This window comes from Phyllobates terribilis, unplaced genomic scaffold (genome assembly GCF_046119375.1).
Source record: "Phyllobates terribilis strain yellow unplaced genomic scaffold, ASM4611937v1 Scaffold_3__8_contigs__length_932513732, whole genome shotgun sequence".
Lineage (NCBI taxonomy): Eukaryota > Metazoa > Chordata > Amphibia > Anura > Dendrobatidae > Phyllobates > Phyllobates terribilis.
The window spans coordinates 372,495,726-372,515,825 of record NW_027362763.1 but is presented as its reverse complement, the minus strand read 5'-3'; the positions used below and the strand labels follow the sequence as shown (position 1 = coordinate 372,515,825).

Sequence of the window (20,100 nt, the reverse complement as noted above, 5' to 3'; positions counted from 1 at the left end):
CAGTCGTTTCTCTAGATTTCTTAATGATATGTTGTGACAAATATTAAAAATATTTTCACTATACCAATTAGGAACTGAACTTTTCTATACTAGGATTTTAAAAAAAAATTTTAAGACAAAAACAAATTACTAAGGGTAATTTACAAAGTTTTGTGAAAATATCTGGGCCTTTACTTGTCATGCTTGGCCAAGAGACAATTGTCTTCCTTGTAGTGTAAATTGCCTGTCTGCCTCAGATATAAAAGTCTATTGCACTGGACTGGCAGCAGCAGTTTTCCTAAGCTGCAAACAGAATAGTGAGCGCCAGGCATGTACGGCCATGTCTGCTTTCACAAGAGACGTATTACCAGGCAGGACAGGGGCCCCCGTTCTTGAGACAGGTAAGCGTGCAATCTGCATATACCATACAATTATGGCATGTCCTCAGGACATGAGTACCACTCTAATCGACAAATTCATGGCAGTGGAACCGCCACAGTTATTACAAAGAAATAATATATACAATAAGACATGTAGCAACTAAAATATTAGAACATCTTTAAAAACTATGCAGAGGTCATCAAATATTAGTGCAGAATAAGACCGTTCACAATCTGTTCAGCGCAATAATAAGGATGGCCAATAGTAACTAAAAGCCCACAACAAGGAGTTGTAAGAAGTGGTAAGAAGAGGTGAATAGGGAGAACATTTGCTGGCGATATATAGATGATTATATTAACACAAAGGTGGGGATAGTCTGCAGAACAGCAAGCATAAGCTTATATAAAGAAAAAAAACCATGAACAATTTCAGTAAAGATTAAGGTCCAAACCGCATCAAAATCCAAATCAACTTTAATATGTGATAATGAAGTTAGATATGTTCTTTATTCTGGAGTATAGCTCTGTGAAGAAGAAGACCAGAGGGTAGGAGACCAGAGAAGGTGCAACATACCTCTGGGGAAAGCATTAGAGCCTGAGAGGTTAACATCTAACTGCATGCAGATAGTGGACCAAGTAGGCAGTAAGGGAAAATTGGAGGTTCTAAGCCTCTATCCACTTGGTGTAAGCTACTAGTGGAGGCCAGGTCAGTTATCCTCCTAGGATGAACTGTGGATTCTGCGGTCTTACTTTTGTATATCCTTTATAGGGCCATTTTAACTAAGAATTGAGCCGTAGACTGCATTTAAGATCCCTGTAAGTGTATAACAATTCAGGCACTTAATTTTAACTAAATACATACAAGGTCGAATGAATGCTGTATGTAAGGTAGAGTGTATACATGAGGGATATTTAAATGGAGAGTTTCAGCTTTATTTGTATTAACCTTTTATACTGATAAAGTCTCATAAAAGAGCTTAAAGGTAAGGAAGGGTAGCATATACAGTAATTGTGTTAGGGCACATTTATATTGGATGACAGAGGCTGTTAAACGTCCACCAATCAGCTACATGCAAGCCAATTTCTAGTGGTTTAATGGCCTGTTTACACAGGCTGGTGAACATTCATTAATATAATCTGTTCTGTGCACTTAGAACATGACTTCATTAGTAGTACATCTATTGACATATTACGATCTGTTGCAGAGCACACTGATTTTTAAAGGGGCTATCTGGGACAATTTTAATCTTTTTAACTATGGGCCTAACAACTAACAGGCAGGTAGTTGCTAACTACCTGCCTGTGCTACCCACCACCGATCTCTGCCAGGTCTCATCCACTTATGCCACGTTGTCAGAGCAGCTGTTTCTCTTCCACTCTGCTCGGTTGACGGGACGTGACTTTTAATGTCATGCTGATTGACAGCCGGCTCCCCACTGCCAAACTTCATGAAGCTGGCTGCCTATCAGCATGACGCCGACAGTCACGTCCCGTCGACATAGCAGCCAGGTAGAGCTGCACTGTTGACGTGAAGCAGCAAAATTGCCAACAGGAGCAGTCTATGACAGATCTGAGCCAGCGACAGATAGAACAGGCAGATAATACTATAATAATAATTTTTGTTTTTATAGTGCCAACATATTCCGCAGCACTTTACAATTTTATACATGCCTGTTAGTTCTTAAGCCCATAGTAAAATAAATAAAATAGTCCCGAAGAATCCCTTCAAGTCCTAAAAATCCACTGATTTTTAAGCCTCCTTAAAAATCATCTCATCAGACGAACGAGTGTTTTGTACCTATATCATTTAATTGCCGACCTGTATAAACAGGTCGATAATCAGGAAATGAGCACTCATTCCCAATAAGCAGCAGGTCTTGATGACCCTTAGAGTTAAAAGGGTCATCTGGAAACAAGGATAGTCTGTTTTATTTATCAGGGTGCAATAATGGCAGAAAGATTAGAATACAACAGATGATGCAAGTATTGAACAAGGAAGTCCTAAGCCTTCATCGCCGCATAACACACGTAGCCAATAAAATGCCTTCTATGTATCGAAAACCAAAAGAAGGACAATGCCTTCACAAGTATAGAAAGTATGGTCTATGACCTACTAGTACACCCAGATATGTCCATAATATATATATATATATATATATATATATATATATATATATATATATATATATATATATATATATATATATATATATATATATATATATATATATACACACACACACACACACACACCCAGGGTGGTCCAAAAGTGGGTGGACAGAAAAAAATAACATTTATTTTGATTTATATATAAAATTATATTTACTAACACAAGCATAACATTGACAATTAAATGTTATTCTAAGCAATAATACAAAAGCCCTTACGTTATATCAACGCAGGTGCTCAAACTGCTTTCCATTACAAGTCTCTTTGGGTATTCATTTCTTGAAATGCATCTCTTATGTAATTTTTCAAATCACTGACACTTTTTGGTTTTCGACTATGAACTTTGTCCTTGAGTACTGCCCAAAAGAAAGAATATATTGGGGTCAAGTCTGGTGAACGTGCCGGCCAATCAAGTGGGCCTCTGCGGCCAATCCATTTATTAGGAAATCTTTCATCAAGATACTCGCGGACTACTCTTGAATAATGTGGAGGGGCCCCATCTTGTTGGAAATAAAGGTTATTTGAATTAGGCTGTTGCTGTAACTGGGGAACAACTTGTTTCGTTAGAATTTTGAGATACTTATCTCCTGTGACTGTTCCATCAAAAAATATTGGTCCTTAAACACCAAAACTTGAAATACCACCCTAAACATTGACACCAGGTTCATTTAGTTGTTGCTCTAATGTTAAATGCATGTTCTCATTATACCAGTAAATACAATTATGCCTGTTAATATGGCCGGATAATTTGAAAGAAGTTTCATCACTCCACATAATGTTATCTAAAATTACTGGATTTTCTTCAATTTCGTTAAGCATAATCTCACTAAATTGCAGCCGCCTGTCTGGATCATCCTCCAATAAACCATGAATTAGACGTGAACGATAAGCTTTCCACCCAATAGATTTCAGGATTCGCATGATAGAAGCTCGTGAAATTCCCAATTCCAAAGAGGCTCTTCTGGTGGACTTTTTTGGACTCTGCACAAATGTTTCAGCAACAAGTTGTTTATTATCTTCTGTACAGACTGTTTTGGGTCGACCAGTTTTTGGAGCATTAAGGATTGAGCCAGTGGCATTGAATTTGTCACGAATGCGATAAATGGTTTGTCTCTTTGGGGCTTGAGTATCAAATGTTTCAACCCAATTTTCTCTAACGGTTTCAGCATTTTGAGATTTCCAATACTCTGTTAAAATCCATTTTCTTTGATCTGTATTTAAATTATTTGCCATTATGTGTTATCTGAATTATCTGAAAAGAACACAGATTTGGGGAAGATCTATCTGTGAAAACTAGATCTGTGAAACTGGCTCAGTTGCCTTTAGCAACAAATCCGATTCCACCTTTCATTTTCCAAAGAGTCTGTGAGGAATGAAAAGTGGAATCTGATTGGTTGCTAAGGGCAACTGAGACAGTTTCACTTTACACCATGTTTGATAAATCTCCCCCTTCATAACCTTATTACACTTTCTGTCCACCTACTTTTGGACCACCCTGTATGTATATATGTATATATATATATATAATATGGATGTATTTTGTTACGTGCACGCCGCTAGGTTTAGATAGGGGCGAGACTGCAGTTTCTCTCAGTCATACAGGAGTATTGACCCTCAGGCACAGACATGTAGATGGATTCACTTGCTGACCAGACACATTTGACAAGAGTCCTCATGAACAGTTGAACAGTAGCATTTAATGAAGCCGCACAGCCAGTGCAATTTTAAATCTCTTGAGCAACAGGCTCCAGTAACAAACAGTTTCTTAAACAGTCTTTCTTAGTAGCAAAGTACAGCACAGATCAAGTCTCTTTAGCAGCACACTTCTATGCTCCCACAACAGCAATGCTCTCACCAGCTGTCCCCGATCTACAGTGTCACAGACTTTACCTTCTAGTGCAGTGAGGACAGAGGGGGGTAGAACGAAAGAACGAGTCCAGTCCTCAGACATGGTGTTCAATCCTTGCTTCTGCTAAACAACAGTTAATTCCTTTCTCCACTACATTCTCCTGTAGATACCACTAGCAACCAAGCTGCAGTTGCAGTGAGAGAGTCCCAGAACCCTCATCAGCCTGGTGAAGAGGTCTGCATCCTTTAAGCTTGCTCCCCAACTCAGGACTGACACTACTCAGTCTCTCTGTGGCAGGCCTGGCCATTCCCCCTCAGCTGTACTCTGTTAACCCCTCTAGTAGCAGGATGCTTAACATCACCATGCGTGGTATCTACCCGTCACAATATATATTATATATATACATATATATATATATATATATATATATATATATATATATATATCTATCTCATTTTAGGACAAATGATTTATGCAGAATAATAGTACAAAGATACACAACTTTACATATTAACATGAGTAGATTGCCGAGCAGTAAGGACGTCTAAGTCAACTTGTAGTTTATGAGTATCTTCCATACTCCATATCTTTGTGTGATCTTCAAAAACAGCAACAAAATCTATCTTCAGTAAAAAGGTTAAAAAATAGCAGATCCAGCACTGAACATACAGTGCTAAAAAGTGCTTGAGTCTGCGTTAGTGTACGGAGAGGCTGGTCATGTTTTTACGGAAGTACTGAACACTAGTGTAAGATGGTCAATGTGAGCAGCATTAGGTCCCAGAGTACATGGCCATTTTGCCCTGCCCATCTGAGTGTAATATATTTTTGAAGGCTAATTGTTTGAAAAACAAAAGATTATGTAACATGGAAAATGCTTATAAGAATTAATAATGGGCTGTGATGATCACGCTTCCAAGAAGGTATACATAATGGTTGTCCTGAGGAAGGAGCCAGATAGACTCAGAAACACGTTGACAAATTAAACACTTTATCCTGAGATCCTTATTGTTGGATTGTATTGAAAATCAGCAGTGCAGATTAAAATCCACCCTACCCTGGTATCTCTCCAAGAAGGTATACACCACATACAACATGTACATTACATAGTTGAGAAGATAGGTGTATCTCACCCAAAACTTCTGGAAACTATAATTCAGAGGTTTGCTCTTCTGTGTGAGAACTGACAGCTGATCAGCTTAATACTGCTGTATGTATATAATAACAACCATGGAAAACCCATGTGTTTTTTAAGGACTTATTCTGCCATTTGTTTTGTGTTTGCCTCTTAAGCCCCTGACCGCTAGTAACTAACTATATTTTATAGTCATGAAATAATAATGTAACTATTAAAAGAGGCTCAGGAGTAGTGGAAAAGTAAAAATAACCCATACTCATCTACTGGATCGTTGTGGCTCCTTTGTTCTGCTAACGGTTTGGCTCTTGGGCATGTATGTTGGCAGCAGTACAAAGAAGCGACATCTGTCCGGTACATAACAGTTTGTTTTTTTATTTCACTTTTGCACCACTTTGGGCTCATTGATCTTTATTTAGAAGTAGAGAACATGCCATTTAATTATCTTTTCCAATATTACCCATAAGTATTTTGTATTATTTATTAATCATCTCCTCAGAGTTAACAAACATTAACAAGATCAAAGTATACAATGATACCAATAGTAAGATGTAATATGCATCTGAAATAATTTAACATATTCACAACCTACTATTGTAAGCAGAAAAAAGTTACAAATAAAGTTAAATGGTTTACATGGTACATGTTTTCTCAATAGCAGATTATGGACTGAATTAATGGAAAAACAAAGATCTGTTATTAATTCTAGGTTTTACTTTGAGAAGCATTTTGTCTATTCTTTCTATGTTTCTTGGGAAATAATAGGTTGAACCATTCATAGCATTACCATAATACAAGAGTCTATGGTATAAGCTTGTCTGATGACTTTGTGGTTCTAATGTTTTGACCTTTACAAGCCATTAGACTTTGTAGTTGTAAAGTTTTTCAGTTTTAATGAATATCCTGCTGAGGTACTCGAGCTAATAACTGCATAACTATCTTAATAGCCAGGAATTAAGACTCCGTTTCATAGTTTCCTTTCAGCTATAAACAACAGTGTAACTTTTTCTTTGTTAAGAAGGAGTCTGAAAAGTAGATTTCAGTATTCACTAACCTTAGACAAGTTAATCCCCAAGATCATTCTTACTATGTGCAATATGTGTAAGTATGCAACCTCATAATAGGTTCAAATGTAATAAAAATAAGAGTAAACATTATCACCATTGCTTAAAGATAATGTGAAACAGTTTGTCAGAAATTTGGTGCCTATGAAGGAGTGTTCCTTGTCACATGACAATCGATCCGTGACAATCAGTTTACATACTATTAAGATGCAGTGGGGAAAGAAAATCATCAAGTCAATGTCAAAGACTTCTAGAGAGCTAAAAGAAATATTTGTTGGAATTCTCTGCCAAAGTAGACAACCTTTCATTACTTTTTACACTATCTATATTATGTGATAAGGGCTGCAGAGCTGCCGCACATTTCTTTTTGTTTTGCAAAAGACCTGGTCGTTCTCGAAATATGAACTCAAAGTTTTTACCTAAAATGTTTCCTTCAGCAACATGGGCAGTAACCAGATTCCTCTCAGGGGCGAGTATTTTTTCTACCTTTATGATGCTCGCCAATTATAAAGGCAGGCAGCGTCCCGAAGGGGGTAGATACAAAATACGCACCAAATCCTCAAAGATTATATTTCCTGGTTCATATAGCATGGGAACAGGAGGAGAGCAGCAGCAGGAGGTGCAAATCATTGTAGGAGCTAGTAATAGACGGCCTGGCCCTTTTTGGTGAGCTGCATCATTTGGCTATGCTCAACAAAAAGAGCCGGCTTCCTTGGATCCCAAAGGGATCCTTATCAAATATGTGTTCACCACAGGTGAGCACATACAGTGGCATGTAAAAGTTTGGGCACCCATGCTCAAAATTACTGTTATTGTGAACAGTAAAGCAAGTTGAAGATAAAATGATCTCTAAAAGGCCTAAAGTTAAAGAGGACACATTTCCTTTGTATTTTCGGCAAAAAAATATATATATGTTTTATTCTTTTACATTTTAAAAATTACAAAAAGAAAAATGGGCTGATGCAAAAGTTTGGGTACACTTGGAGATTTGTGTGCTCAGATAACTTTGACCACGGTTTCAGACCTTAATTAGCCTGTTAGGGTTATGGCTTGTTCACTATCATCGTTCGGAAAGGCCAGGTGATGCAAATTTCCCAGCTTTATAAAAACCCAGCCTTCCTCTAACCTTGTGCCAAAAGATCAGCAGCCATGGGTTCATCTAAGAAGCTGCTTAGTACTCTGGTGGAGGCCCACAAAGCAGGAGAAGGCTATAAGAACATAGCAAAACGTTTTAAAGTTGCCCTTTCCTCAGTTCGAAATGTAATTTAGAAATGGCAGTTAACAGGAACAGTGGAGGTCAAGATAAGCAAAATTTCAGTGAGAGCTGCTCGTAAGATTGCTAGAGAGGCAAATCAGAACTCCCGCTTGAGTGTAAAAGACCTTCAGAAAGATTTCGCACTCTCTGGAGTTTGTGGTACATTGTTCTAGTTTGGAGACACCTGCACAAATATGACCTTCATGGAAGAGTCATCAGAAAAAAAACTCTCTTTTGTCCTCACTATAAAATTCAGCGTCAGAAGTATGCCAAAGAACATCTAAACAAGCCGGATGCACTTTGTAAACAAGTCCTGTGGACCAATGAGGTTAAAATAGAACTCTTCGGCCACAATGATCAAAGGTATGTGTGGAGAAAAAAGGGCACAGAATTTCAGGAAAAGAACATCTTGCCAACCATGAAGCATGGGGGTGGATCAATCATGCTTTGGAGCGGTGTTGCAGCCAATGACACGGGGAACATTTCACAGGTAGAGGGAAGAATGCGTTCAATGAAATTTCAACAAATTCTTGATGCAAACATAACTCCATCTGTAAAAAAGCTGAAGTTGAAAAGTGAATGGCTTCAACAAATTTATAATGATCCTAAACACGTCAAAATCCAAAACAGACTACCCCAAAAGGCGCAAGCTGAAGGTTTTACAATGGCCCTCACAGTCCCCTGATCTGAACATCATTGAAAACCTGTGGCTAGACTTAAAAATAGCAGTGCATGCAAGACGACCCATGAATCTAACACACCTGGAAGAATTTTCCAAGGAAGAATGGATGAAAATCCCTCAAACAAGAATTGAAAGACTAGACTGGCTACAAAAAGCGTTTACAAGCTGTGATGCTTTCAAAAGGGGGTGTTACTAGGAAATATCCACGCAGGGTGCCCAAACTTTTTCATCAGCCCATTTTCCTTTTTGAAATTTTAAAATGTAAAAAATGACAATTTTTTTTAGCCTAAAATACAAAGGAAATGTGTCATCTTTAACTTTAGGCCTTTTACAGATCATTTCATCTTCAACTAGCTTAACTGCTCACAAAAGCAGGGGTGCCCAAATTTTTACATGCCACTGCATTTAACATAAAATCACGGCAGCCAAAACCACACTCTCATACAGTCAACCAATGAAATCACTGGCTGGCTGGCTTTTCGGCAGACAGACATGATCATTTGATTTATTTCCACCAATGGTGGGTATGGTTTAGACTGCCAAAGACGGCTATTTTTATGTTAAATATGTGCTCAACTGCTACTCTCCTCCTGTATTCATGCTGTAGTAACCAGGAAGCATCAGCAGTGAAGATTACTCACATTGAGAATCCCTGGTCTGACCTTCTTCTGTTTTGTTTTTTCTCTGTTCCACCTCTGACACATCTTGTTTTATGATTGGTCAGTATCACAGAGGTGGAAAAAGAACACACCCCCTGAGATGAATCTGTTCCCACCCATGTGGCTGAAGGGAAAATTTAGATAAAAACTTTATAAGCTGGAAATAACAAGGTCGATTACAAAATGTAATCAGCTCTTCCACATCTATCTCACGATATAGCAAGTTTAAAAAGGTAGAAAGTATATAAAGAGTCTGTGAGCACAATATACCTTCTCTTACCCTCTTCATTGCTTAAAAGCTCTGATTTTGCAGGAGGCAGAGGAGGGCTTAAGAAAAGCAAAAATATGCTGATATTTCAACACATTTGTAAAAAAGTTCTGAAACACCTTTTTTCAGCAGCCAATTAAGCAGAGGACATTTGGCTTAAAGAGAGTTTACTTTTGGGTCATAGGAGATCAAGAAAATGTATGTGGTTTGAAAAATTCTGTGTCTACACAAAATGACTGTTCAAACCAAGAACTGGTGCCACCCTTGGTGAGGCAGCAAAAAGATTAGTGCACCTTTCCGTCTAATTGTTTTGCATCTATTGCAGCCCCCTCTTTCTTAATTGTAACAACTCTGACATTGCATGAGTCACAGAAGAGAGATTAATGAAAAACAAGTAGGTACACTGAACTACTTGGCCATACCAGTGGTGCACTGAGTGCCTAGGCTTGGTTTGAACAGTCATTTTGTGCTGACAGAATCGTACTTTAAAAGAGCTATCACTCTTTCTCCATTTTCCTACACTGCTTTGTATTGGCTGTGGAATAGAAATGAAAAAAAACAGGGGGTTAAAATACCAGTACTAGGAGATAGGCTTCTGGATTTTGAATTGTCTAGATACATCAAATTGTTGACTGGCAGTGTGAATTTCAATTTGTACAATCTTCCAGAACTGCTTATTGTACTGAATATAAGAAGCAAATCATTTGGGCAAAATTGCTTGTTAAACTAAATTGAAGACTTACAGGAGCTCCAGGAAAATGATCAGACAGCTCGTAGGGTTCCTCTGGAATCCAGTTCCCACGTTCTAGAGACCACAGTACCTTTATGTATAATAACAAAAAGGGCCATGAGTAGATAGTGTATTTAATAACAGTTACACAGTTTTATTTCTAGTTATAACATTTTAAAAATGTGAGTGCTTTAAGACATCTATAAAGATGCTTTAAAGCAGAAAATCTGTAAGGACTAGTGATGAGCGTAAGGGCTCGCTACTCGAGTTAGCCGAGGGTGCTCGGGTATGCACCGAGTATTGCGAGTGCTCGAGTGACATGTTCGAGTCCCTGCAGCCACATGATTCGCGGCTGATAGACAGCCACAAAACATGCAGAGATTGCCTGACAAACACAAGCAATCCCTGCATTTTTTGTCGCTGTCTAACAGCCATGCAACATGCGGCCGCTGGGACACGAACATCTCACTCGAGTACCCGCGCTACCCAGTGCATACCCGAGCACCCTCGGCAAACTCGAGTAACGAGCACTTGTGCTCATCACTAGAAAGGACTCAGTCAGATGTCTGTGTTTCACGTAAGGTGTTCTATCCATATTTTTTACATGTATACATTATAATCTATGGTGCTATTCATAGGTCTGTGTTTTTTCCTGGACCGTGTGTCCATGCAAAAATCACATTGACATGTCCGTTATTTTCCAGCAGCACGGTTGAAAAGTGCCAATACAAGTCAATGTGTCAAAAAACATGTACAGCACACGGATAACCTCAGCATACAATCAGTGTGCTGTCCATGTTTAATATTTCAAAGGATAGAAGCTTCGTAATTTATTTATCCATACGTGAAAAACTGCACCAATTTTTTGTGTACGTGAAAAAACACTGATGTCTGAATAAGGCCTAAGACCCATCTAAAGCAGTCTGTGACTCTATTCCAATCAGTGCTGCTTAACCCCTTAGTGACCGGACCAATTTTTTTAAATCTGACCAGTGTTACTTTATGTAGTAATAACTCTGTAATGCTTCAACATATCGCATTAATTTTGAGAATGTTTTTTGTGACACATGATACTTTATTATAATGGTAAATTTAGGTTTGTTTTTCGTTTATTTATAAAAAATATTTAAAATTTTACAAAAATGTTTTAAAAATTGCTATTTTCAAACTTTGAATGACTATCCCTTTAATCCCAATAGTAAGACCACACAAAAACATTAATGAATAACCTTTCCCTCGTGTCTGCTTTACATCAGCACCATTTGTAAAGTGTGGTTTTATTTTGTTAGCATTTTAGACGGTTTAAAAATGTAGCAGTAATTTTTTCATTTTTTTCAAGAAAATTTACAATACTTATTTTTATAGGGACCTGTTCAGTTTTGAAGTGACTTTGGGAGTCCTATATGTTGGAAACCACACAAAAGTCATAATTTTAAAAAAATGCACCCCTCAACGTATTTAAAATGGCTTTCAGGTAGTTCATTAACCCTTCTGGTTCTTTTCAGGAAGTAATGGAAAGTGGCATGACAAGAATGAATAAGTTTAATTTTACCACCTAAATTTTGATAACTTCTGAACTGGCCGCTATAGCCGGCAGACTCTAAGGCCGTTATTTGGCCATGAACTGCCAAGGCAAACATCAGAACCACACGCTCAAGATCTCAGGGTGCCGATGAGATTAAAGAGGGAGCCCCCACACTCTGTTAACTATTAAGAATTTGATTTCTAGTCATTATTGACAGCAGAATCTAAGGGGTGAAATGTCCATAGTCGGTACCAACACTGATCGTAGCTGATGCAGCAAGTTGTCAGTTATAGTGTACAGCTAACATCTACAGGATTGTCACCAGTCAGGGAACGCTGGTCTCTTATATCGCAGGTCAGAAAAAAAGACGTCTATTGGTCACTAAGGGGTTAAAAATGATCAATGATCAATTGTAGAACACAATGCTGTTACAGGTTTAGAGGTTTTCAGAAACATACCAGAAAGTTTAATTGACAGAAAGGAGAGGAGATGCAGTACAAAACATTTTATATGGCTTGTTTCAGAAAAGCAAAAATATGCTGATATTTTAACATGTTCCTCAAGTTCTAAAACCCCTTTTTAGTAGCCAATTAAGCAGAGTACATTTTGCTTGGAAATCGTTACTCTCAGGTCATGGGAGATCTAGCACATTTCTGGGCTTTGGAATGAATTAGCACCAATTGTCACTGATTTATGCCCAGCTTTAAAAAGCATGTGAAAGCCTGCAACTCAGCGGGTGATGCTTAATTTGTGGCACAAGCAAAATAAACAATCCAGCTGTCATTAGGAAAGAAAACATATTGATGTCAGAGATTAATGATGGGATGCACTCGAAGACATGCAATCATCTTGTAATGATTTTAACATTATTTTAAAAGAACACAGCAATCCAATTGTTTGTTCTAACCCCATTCACCATCATTTGGTAGAATTAGTTGTAAAGGAATATGCCCTCAAAGTGACTACTATCTAAATAAAAAAACAGAACTCACATGGTCCACATTTATTATGGTTAAAACGTTGCAACTAAAATTGTGCCATATTTGCACCACTTGTCTTCTCACACCAAAACAGGCAAGAAAAAAAAATAGGCATGGTGAGGATCTTTCGCTTTTTTTTCTCTACTTTCAAGAGAAATAGCGTAACTTCTTCCATCAACATGGCCATACGAGAGTTTGGTTTTTTAGGAGACAAATTGTAGTTTGAAGGATACTGAAAAAAGGGCAAAAACATTTAAATGGAGTGAAATTACTGTAATTTGGGTTTTGTTTTTATAGCGTTCAAATTCCCAGGTCAGTACAATTATGGCGATACCAAATTTGTATCACTAGGTTTTGAAAGCAAAAAATTTACGTCAAGTGAAAGTGCTTGTTTTTTTGTGAACTGATCTGTAGTTTTCATTGATATCATTTTGGGGTACATATGAGATAGTGATCACTTTTGACCATATTTTATAGGGTATGGTGGTGACTGAAAATAACAAAACTAGGTTTTTTTTTTGTTTTCATTTTAAATAATTTTATATTTTGATAGACCGGACATTTATATCACAGTAATACTAAATATATTTACTATTTCTTTATTTTAAAACTAGGAAAAGGATGGTGATTTTAACTATTATATATTTTAGTTTTTTCAATATTTTTTAATCCCCCTAGGGAAAATTAAGCTGTGATCGCTTTTACGACATACTGCATGAAGTACAGGGATTGGACTGCAGAGGACTGGGGTAAAGTCCCAGTCAGACTGTTTGGGACAGCTGGAAGAATGAATGAAAAGGTGAGCACTACCAGGAGTCTTGTGTCATACCAACAATAAAACACACTGAGATCGTTCATGATTGGGGTTGCTTTTCATCCAAGGGAGTGGGGTCACTCACAATTTTGCTGAAGAAGACTGCCAACGATATAGAATGGGATCTAAACATTCTCCAAGAGCAACTTATCCCAACAATCCTGGAGCAATTTGGTGATGAATATTGCTTTTTACAGCATGATGTAACACCACGTCACAAGGAAAAAGTGATAACTAACTGACTTGGTGAACTAAACTTTGAAATTTTGGATCCATGGCCAGGAAACTCTATATCCCATTGATAACCTGTGGCTAATCCTCTAAAAGCGGGTGCACAAAAAAAACCACAGAAATTGTGTTAAACTCCAAATACCGATTTGGCAAGAATGGGCTGCCATCACTAAGGATTTGGCCCAAAAGCTGATATAAAGTATAAATCACAGTCACTATAGCGGACATCATGCTGCATCAGCCACAATCAGCGTTGACACCGACCATTGCAGTTTAACCCTGTAGATGTCAACAGTGACAGAGGCATCTAAATGCTTAAATGAGCATGGGGGCTCTCTCTTTAACCCTTATATTGTGACTGTGTGGTCTTGATAGTTGTAATGGCAATCCAAGACCAAGTAATGGCCATAAAGTCTGTCAGCTTTAGTGGAATGTTTAGACGTTTGCAACATTTTTGTAGTAAAAATATAATTTTTAATTTTTGTCATTTCACTTGCGTTAATTCCTGGAAAGCACCTGGAGGGTTAAGAAACTACCTGAAAGCAGTTTTGAATATATTACAGGGTGTTTTTTTTAAATGATATAACTTTTGGGAGGTTTCCAATATATAGGTCCCCAAAGTCACTTCAAAACTGAATAATTCCCTAAAAAAATACGTTATGTAAATTTCCTTGAAAATAAAAATGAAAAATTGCTGCCAAATTTTGAAACCTTCTAACATCCTAACAAAAGGAAAATACATTTGATAAATGATGCTGATGTAAGGTAGATATAAAGTAAATGTTACTATTTCATGAGGTGCGACTATCTGGATTAAAGGTATAAACATTCAGAGTTTGAAACTTGCCATTTGTCAAATTTCAGATATTTTCAAGAACGCAAAACAAATCTAAATGAATTTACCATTAAAGTATAACGTGCCACAAAAAACAAACAGTCTTAAAATTATTGAGCTACTGCCACAAAGTGACACGTCAGATTTTAAAAAATTGGCTTGGTCACTTAGGGGTTAATTTAGGCAGAAAAAAAATATTCAAACAGCCAATTAATTTCAAAAGCACTACCAGTAACAGACAATAATAATGCATATTCACAGATTTGTTACCTTCTACCCACAAGCCATGTCCTATAAGTAAAGATTTGGACTGTACTCCTGCTTGATTGATCACAGCCATGCTACAAGAACTCAGCTGGTGTGTAGTAGTTCAGCAGTAAAGCAAAATTTTGGATAAAGCCCTCATCTACCCCTAGTGGGCATACTTGCATAATTCAAGTGCAGTAATGTAAACAAGGGTACGAGTACACAAGGGTGCCAACAGTGTCCCAAATACAGCAGGCAATATTACAATAGGAGTAAAGGATATTTACATAGTGCAAATGCAATAGTGGTATAACAATATATTTAAAAGTACAAACAATATCCCAAAGATAGTAGGCAATATTTCAATAGCAGTAAAGGCCATTTACCATATAATCAGTGCCACCGGGAGCCCCTTGATGCACGTTTCACGTAGCTTCCTCAGAAGGGGTATATGACCGTAATTATTATATATTGTTTAATAGGGATTATATGTAACCAGGAGTGAAAAAGAGATTTTGTGCAGTATTAGTAATTCTTAAAGTACGCAATTTGTCACCGGAAGTGTATCTTTTAATCTCTCTTCACATTTTATCGATTTAATGTTTTTAATATTGTTTTATGTATAAATAAATATAGATTTTGATAACATTATGAAAAAGAGTCATTTCTATTTATCTGATGATTTATGATATTGAAATAAGTCCGTCTCGAAGCTAGACTCATAATACGCTCATTTTAATCACCTGTGCTGAGCTGACTGGTACTACAAGTGCAGAGCTACATAGCGAGGCTGCTGAGCGTTGCAGAGGCTGCAGATAAGTACATAGTTAAACGCAATATCATAGTTTGTGTTAACTAGTGAAATTGTTGGGAAATTATCTGTTTGTCTTGGTGGATTACTGCTGTCTAAAGGAGAAAAAAAGGGGGTAGAAAAAAAAAGGGGTAGCCTGTAATTGGTTCATGGGACCAAGTGTGTGTGTGCGCAAAACTGTTTGTTCTAGAATTTTCTAGCAGAATCACCTGTGCTGGGCTGACTGGGAGTACTACAAGTGCAGAGCTACCTAGCTAGGCTACTGAGCGTTGTAGATGCTGCATTTAAGTACAGAGGAGGCAGATAAGTACATAATTAAATGCAATAATATAGCTTGACACAAGAGCATACTTTGGCATTTTTCTTACTAGCTTTCAATTAGTATTTCTGCTTTTACCTGTACTGTTTATCCCCATTTAGTATGTGCTCCATGGACAATGCTACCAGGTGTGCGTCTTGTGAGATGCATGCATGCCTTGAACAGCCGTTTGATGTCAGAGAGTCACATGTTTGGAAGCCCAGATACTGGATCTAAATGTGCATCTAGCAACACTCAGGAGCATTGTAAACCTGGAGAGGAGTTTAGAGCTCACTGAGCTTGCGCTGGCTGGGGCCAGTGATATGGAGGAGGGTGGAGGTGGGGAAGATCAGGATAGAGAAGTACATACCTGGGTAAATGTTACAAGGGATAGGGGGAAAAGTGCCAGGGAGCCCAGTCCTGATCTGGCACAACCTAGTAAATAAATAAAAGTAATAAAGGTACTAATAGTATTAAATGTCTGCTGGCAAATGAAACGTCTCGCAAGCAAAATGAACAGAATACGATGTGGTTGGCATTAAGGAAAACCTAGCTGGAACCTGGCTGGATGACAAACGTAGAGGGATACACTACATTTAGAAAGGACAGAAAGACAAAAAAGGTGGAGGGTGTGTATTTTCGTAAGATCAAACTTAAAACCTGAGCTCAATTACTATATTGGGGGGAGCTGCGAGAATGTAGAGTCGGTATGAGTAAATGTACATGGGGATGGAAATAATGGAAAGCTGCTAACTGGAATTTGTTACAAGCCTCCTAATATAGCTGAACAGGTAGAGGATTAAGTGCTGCAACAAATTAAAAAGGCAGCAAATAACAATAGGGTCCTTATTATGGGGGATTTTAACTATCCAGACATTCATTGGGACACAGAATATTCTGGTTGTGCTAAAAGCTGCAAGCTCTTATCCACAGTTTAGGACAATTACCTCTCTCAGCTGGTAAATGAACCAACCAGGGGAGGTGATCTGGTTCTGTCAAATAGACCTGATACAATTTCATATCTACAGGTCAGAGCATTTGGGAAGCAGTGACCATAATATGGTAAGTTTCAATGTAATAGTCAATAAAACATTCAAAAGGGGAAATGTAAAAACCTGGAACTTTTGGAAAGCTGATTTCAACAAATTAACCCCTTCCCGACCCGTGTCACACCGTTTGTGACATGGAAAACAGTTCGTTCCCGACCCATGTCACAGCGTCTGTGACATGGAGGGAAAGACCCCCTGCAGCGCCTGCGAGCGGGGTCGCTCAGGTGTCACAGTTGCTACTGCAACTGGACATCCTGAAGTCGACCCCCCGGGGGGTGGATTAACCCCCCCGTGCCTGGGACCCCTCCGATTGGCTGTTTCATTTTCACTTTTAATGAAACTGCCAATCGGTATGAATTAAATATTTCACCAATGAAAATTGGTGTAATATTTAAATCTGGGCATGGCCTGATGCTTACAGCATCAGCCATTGGCTGGGGGGAGTGTCACCTCTGTCCCCCCCTCCCCCCAGATCTGATTGGGGGGCTAGCGTCACATGGATACTAGCCCCAATCAGATGTGGAGGGAGTTTTTAATGATGGCCGCAACTGCCCGTCCATGGATCGGGTGCCGGCCGTTGTGGACCCTCTGCTGCTGCCTCCTGTGGACCCTCTGCTGCTGCCCCCCCGTGGACCCTCTGCAGCTGCCCCCCCGTGGATCGCCTGCTGCCGCCGCTGATCTGCATCAGGTAGTATTGCCCCCGCTCCCCCCCGACCCCCCCTCCACTCCACCCTGCCCCCCCCTCCACTTTCATACCTGCACCCCGACCTCCGCTCCCTCTGCTCCCTCTCCCACGTCTTCATCCACCGGCTGCTGCTCTCCTTCTGACAGCCGGTGGACTGTGATCACAGCAGCAGCAGGCTCAGTGTAAATGCCCTGCTCCTGTGATCAAACCCACCATCCCCCAGTCCCAGTGATATCACCCCCCACCTCCCAATAATCACCCCTGTCCCCAGTGTTCACCCCCCCTGTCCCCAGTGTTCACCCCCCCTGTCCCCAGTGTTCACCCCCCTGTCCCCAGTGTTCACCCCCCCTGACCCCAGTGTTCACCCCCCCTGACCCCAGTGTTCACCCCCCCAGTGTTCACCCCCCCTGTCCCCAGTGTTCACCCCCCCTGTCTCCAGTGTTCACTCCCCATCCCCAGTGTGCACCCCCCCATCCCAGTGATCATCCCCCCCCCCCGCAAACCCAGTGATCACCCCCCTTGCTGCTGCCGGCTCCTGCTCCAGTGATCACCCCCCTTGCTGCTGCCGGCTCCTGCCCCAGTGATCACCCCCCTTGCTACTGCCGGCTCCTGCCCCAGTGATCACCCCCCTTGCTGCAGCTGCTGGCTCCTCCATCTCTTCAGCCCCCCCCTACGCCTGACAGCCCCGTACGCCTGACAGCCCCCGTACACCTGACAGCCCCCCTACGCCTGACAGCCCCCCTACGCCTGACAGCCCCCCTACGCCTGACAGCCCCCCTACGCCTGACAGCCCCCTACGCCTGACAGCCCCCTACGCCTGACAGCCCCCCTACGCCTGACAGCCCCCTACGCCTGACAGCCCCCTACGCCTGACAGCCCCCACACGTGACTGCAGAAGGTTACACCAAGCACACACACACACACACGTACACTCACACTATAATAAAGTTTCGATTTTTTTTTTTTTTTTTTTTTACACACGCACACAGCACACAAAATGTCCCGCCCGTCCCACTCATCCCAGTCTAGGGCGTACTCAGCTTAGTAGGCTATGTCAGGTTGGTGTGTGTGTTGTAGTGTGTGTGTGTGTGTGTGGTGTATACACTACAATATACCACACCGCACACCAACCTGACATACACTACACAATGGTGTCCACTAACAAATTGGAACCATGTTGCGTTTGGAGAGTCCCTGTGTGCCCAAACATTGGAGCTCCCCAACAAGTGACCCCATTTTGGAAACTAGACCCCCCAAGGCACCTATCTAGATGCATAGTGAGCACTTGAAACCCCCAGGTGCTTCACAAATTGATTCATAAAAATGAAAAAGTGGAAAAAAAAACACTTTTTTATTTTTACGGATTAATTTGTGAAGGACCTGGGGGTTCCAAGTGCTCACTATGCATCTAGATAGGTGCCTTGGGGGGTCTAGTTTCCAAAATGGGGTCACTTGTGGGGGAGCTCCAATGTTTGGCCACACAGCGGCTCTCCAAACGCAACATGGTGTCTTCTAACAATTTGAGCCGACAATTTGTTAGCGGACACCATGTTGCTTTTGGAGAGCCGCTGTGTGCCCAAACATTGGAGCTCCCCCACAAGTGACCCCATTTTGGAAACTAGACCCCCCAAGGCACCTATCTAGATGCATAGTGAGCACTTGGAACCCCCAGGTGCTTCACAAATTGATTCATAAAAATGAAAAAGTGGAAAAAAAAACACTTTTTTATTTTTACGGATTAATTTGTGAAGGACCTGGGGGTTCCAAGTGCTCACTATGCATCTAGATAGGTGCCTTGGGGGGTCTAGTTTCCAAAATGGGGTCACTTGTGGGGGAGCTCCAATGTTTGGCCACACAGCGGCTCTCCAAACGCAACATGGTGTCTTCTAACAATTTGAGCCGACAATTTGTTAGCGGACACCATGTTGCTTTTGGAGAGCCGCTGTGTGCCCAAACATTGGAGCTCCCCCACAAGTGACCCCATTTTGGAAACTAGACCCCCCAAGGCACCTATCTAGATGCATAGTGAGCACTTGGAACCCCCAGGTGCTTCACAAAATGATCTGTGAAAACAAAAAAGTACTTTTTTTTTTCACAAAAATTTTCTTTTAGCCTAAATTTTTTAATTTTCACATGGGTAACAGGATAAAATGCATCCTAAAATGTATTGGTCAATTTCTCCTGAGTACACTGATACCTCATATGTGGTCGTAAACCACTGTTTGGGCACATGACAGGGCTCAGAAGAGAAGGAGCGCAATTTGACTTTTGGAGCTAATTTTCCATTCAAAAAGTAAAATGGCGCTCCTTCCCTTCTGAGCCCTGCCGTGTGCCCAAACAGTGGTTTATGACCACATATGAGGTATCAGTGTACTAAGGAGAAATTGACCAACAAATTTTAGGATGCATTTTATCCTGTTACCCATGTGAAAATTAAAAAATTTAGGCTAAAAGAAAAT

General features: G+C 40.1%; 1 protein-coding gene across 1 annotated transcript in view; it reads right to left on the bottom strand.

The window, feature by feature from the left end:
- The window catches only part of MCPH1 (microcephalin 1), a 373,975-nt gene that overhangs the window by 219,057 nt on the left and 134,818 nt on the right, over nucleotides 1-20,100 (bottom strand). Inside the window, exon 12 of the mRNA XM_073675396.1 lies at nucleotides 10,181-10,258. Coding sequence (XP_073531497.1) covers nucleotides 10,181-10,258 — 78 coding nt within the window. The remainder of the gene's footprint in view (nucleotides 1-10,180; nucleotides 10,259-20,100) is intronic.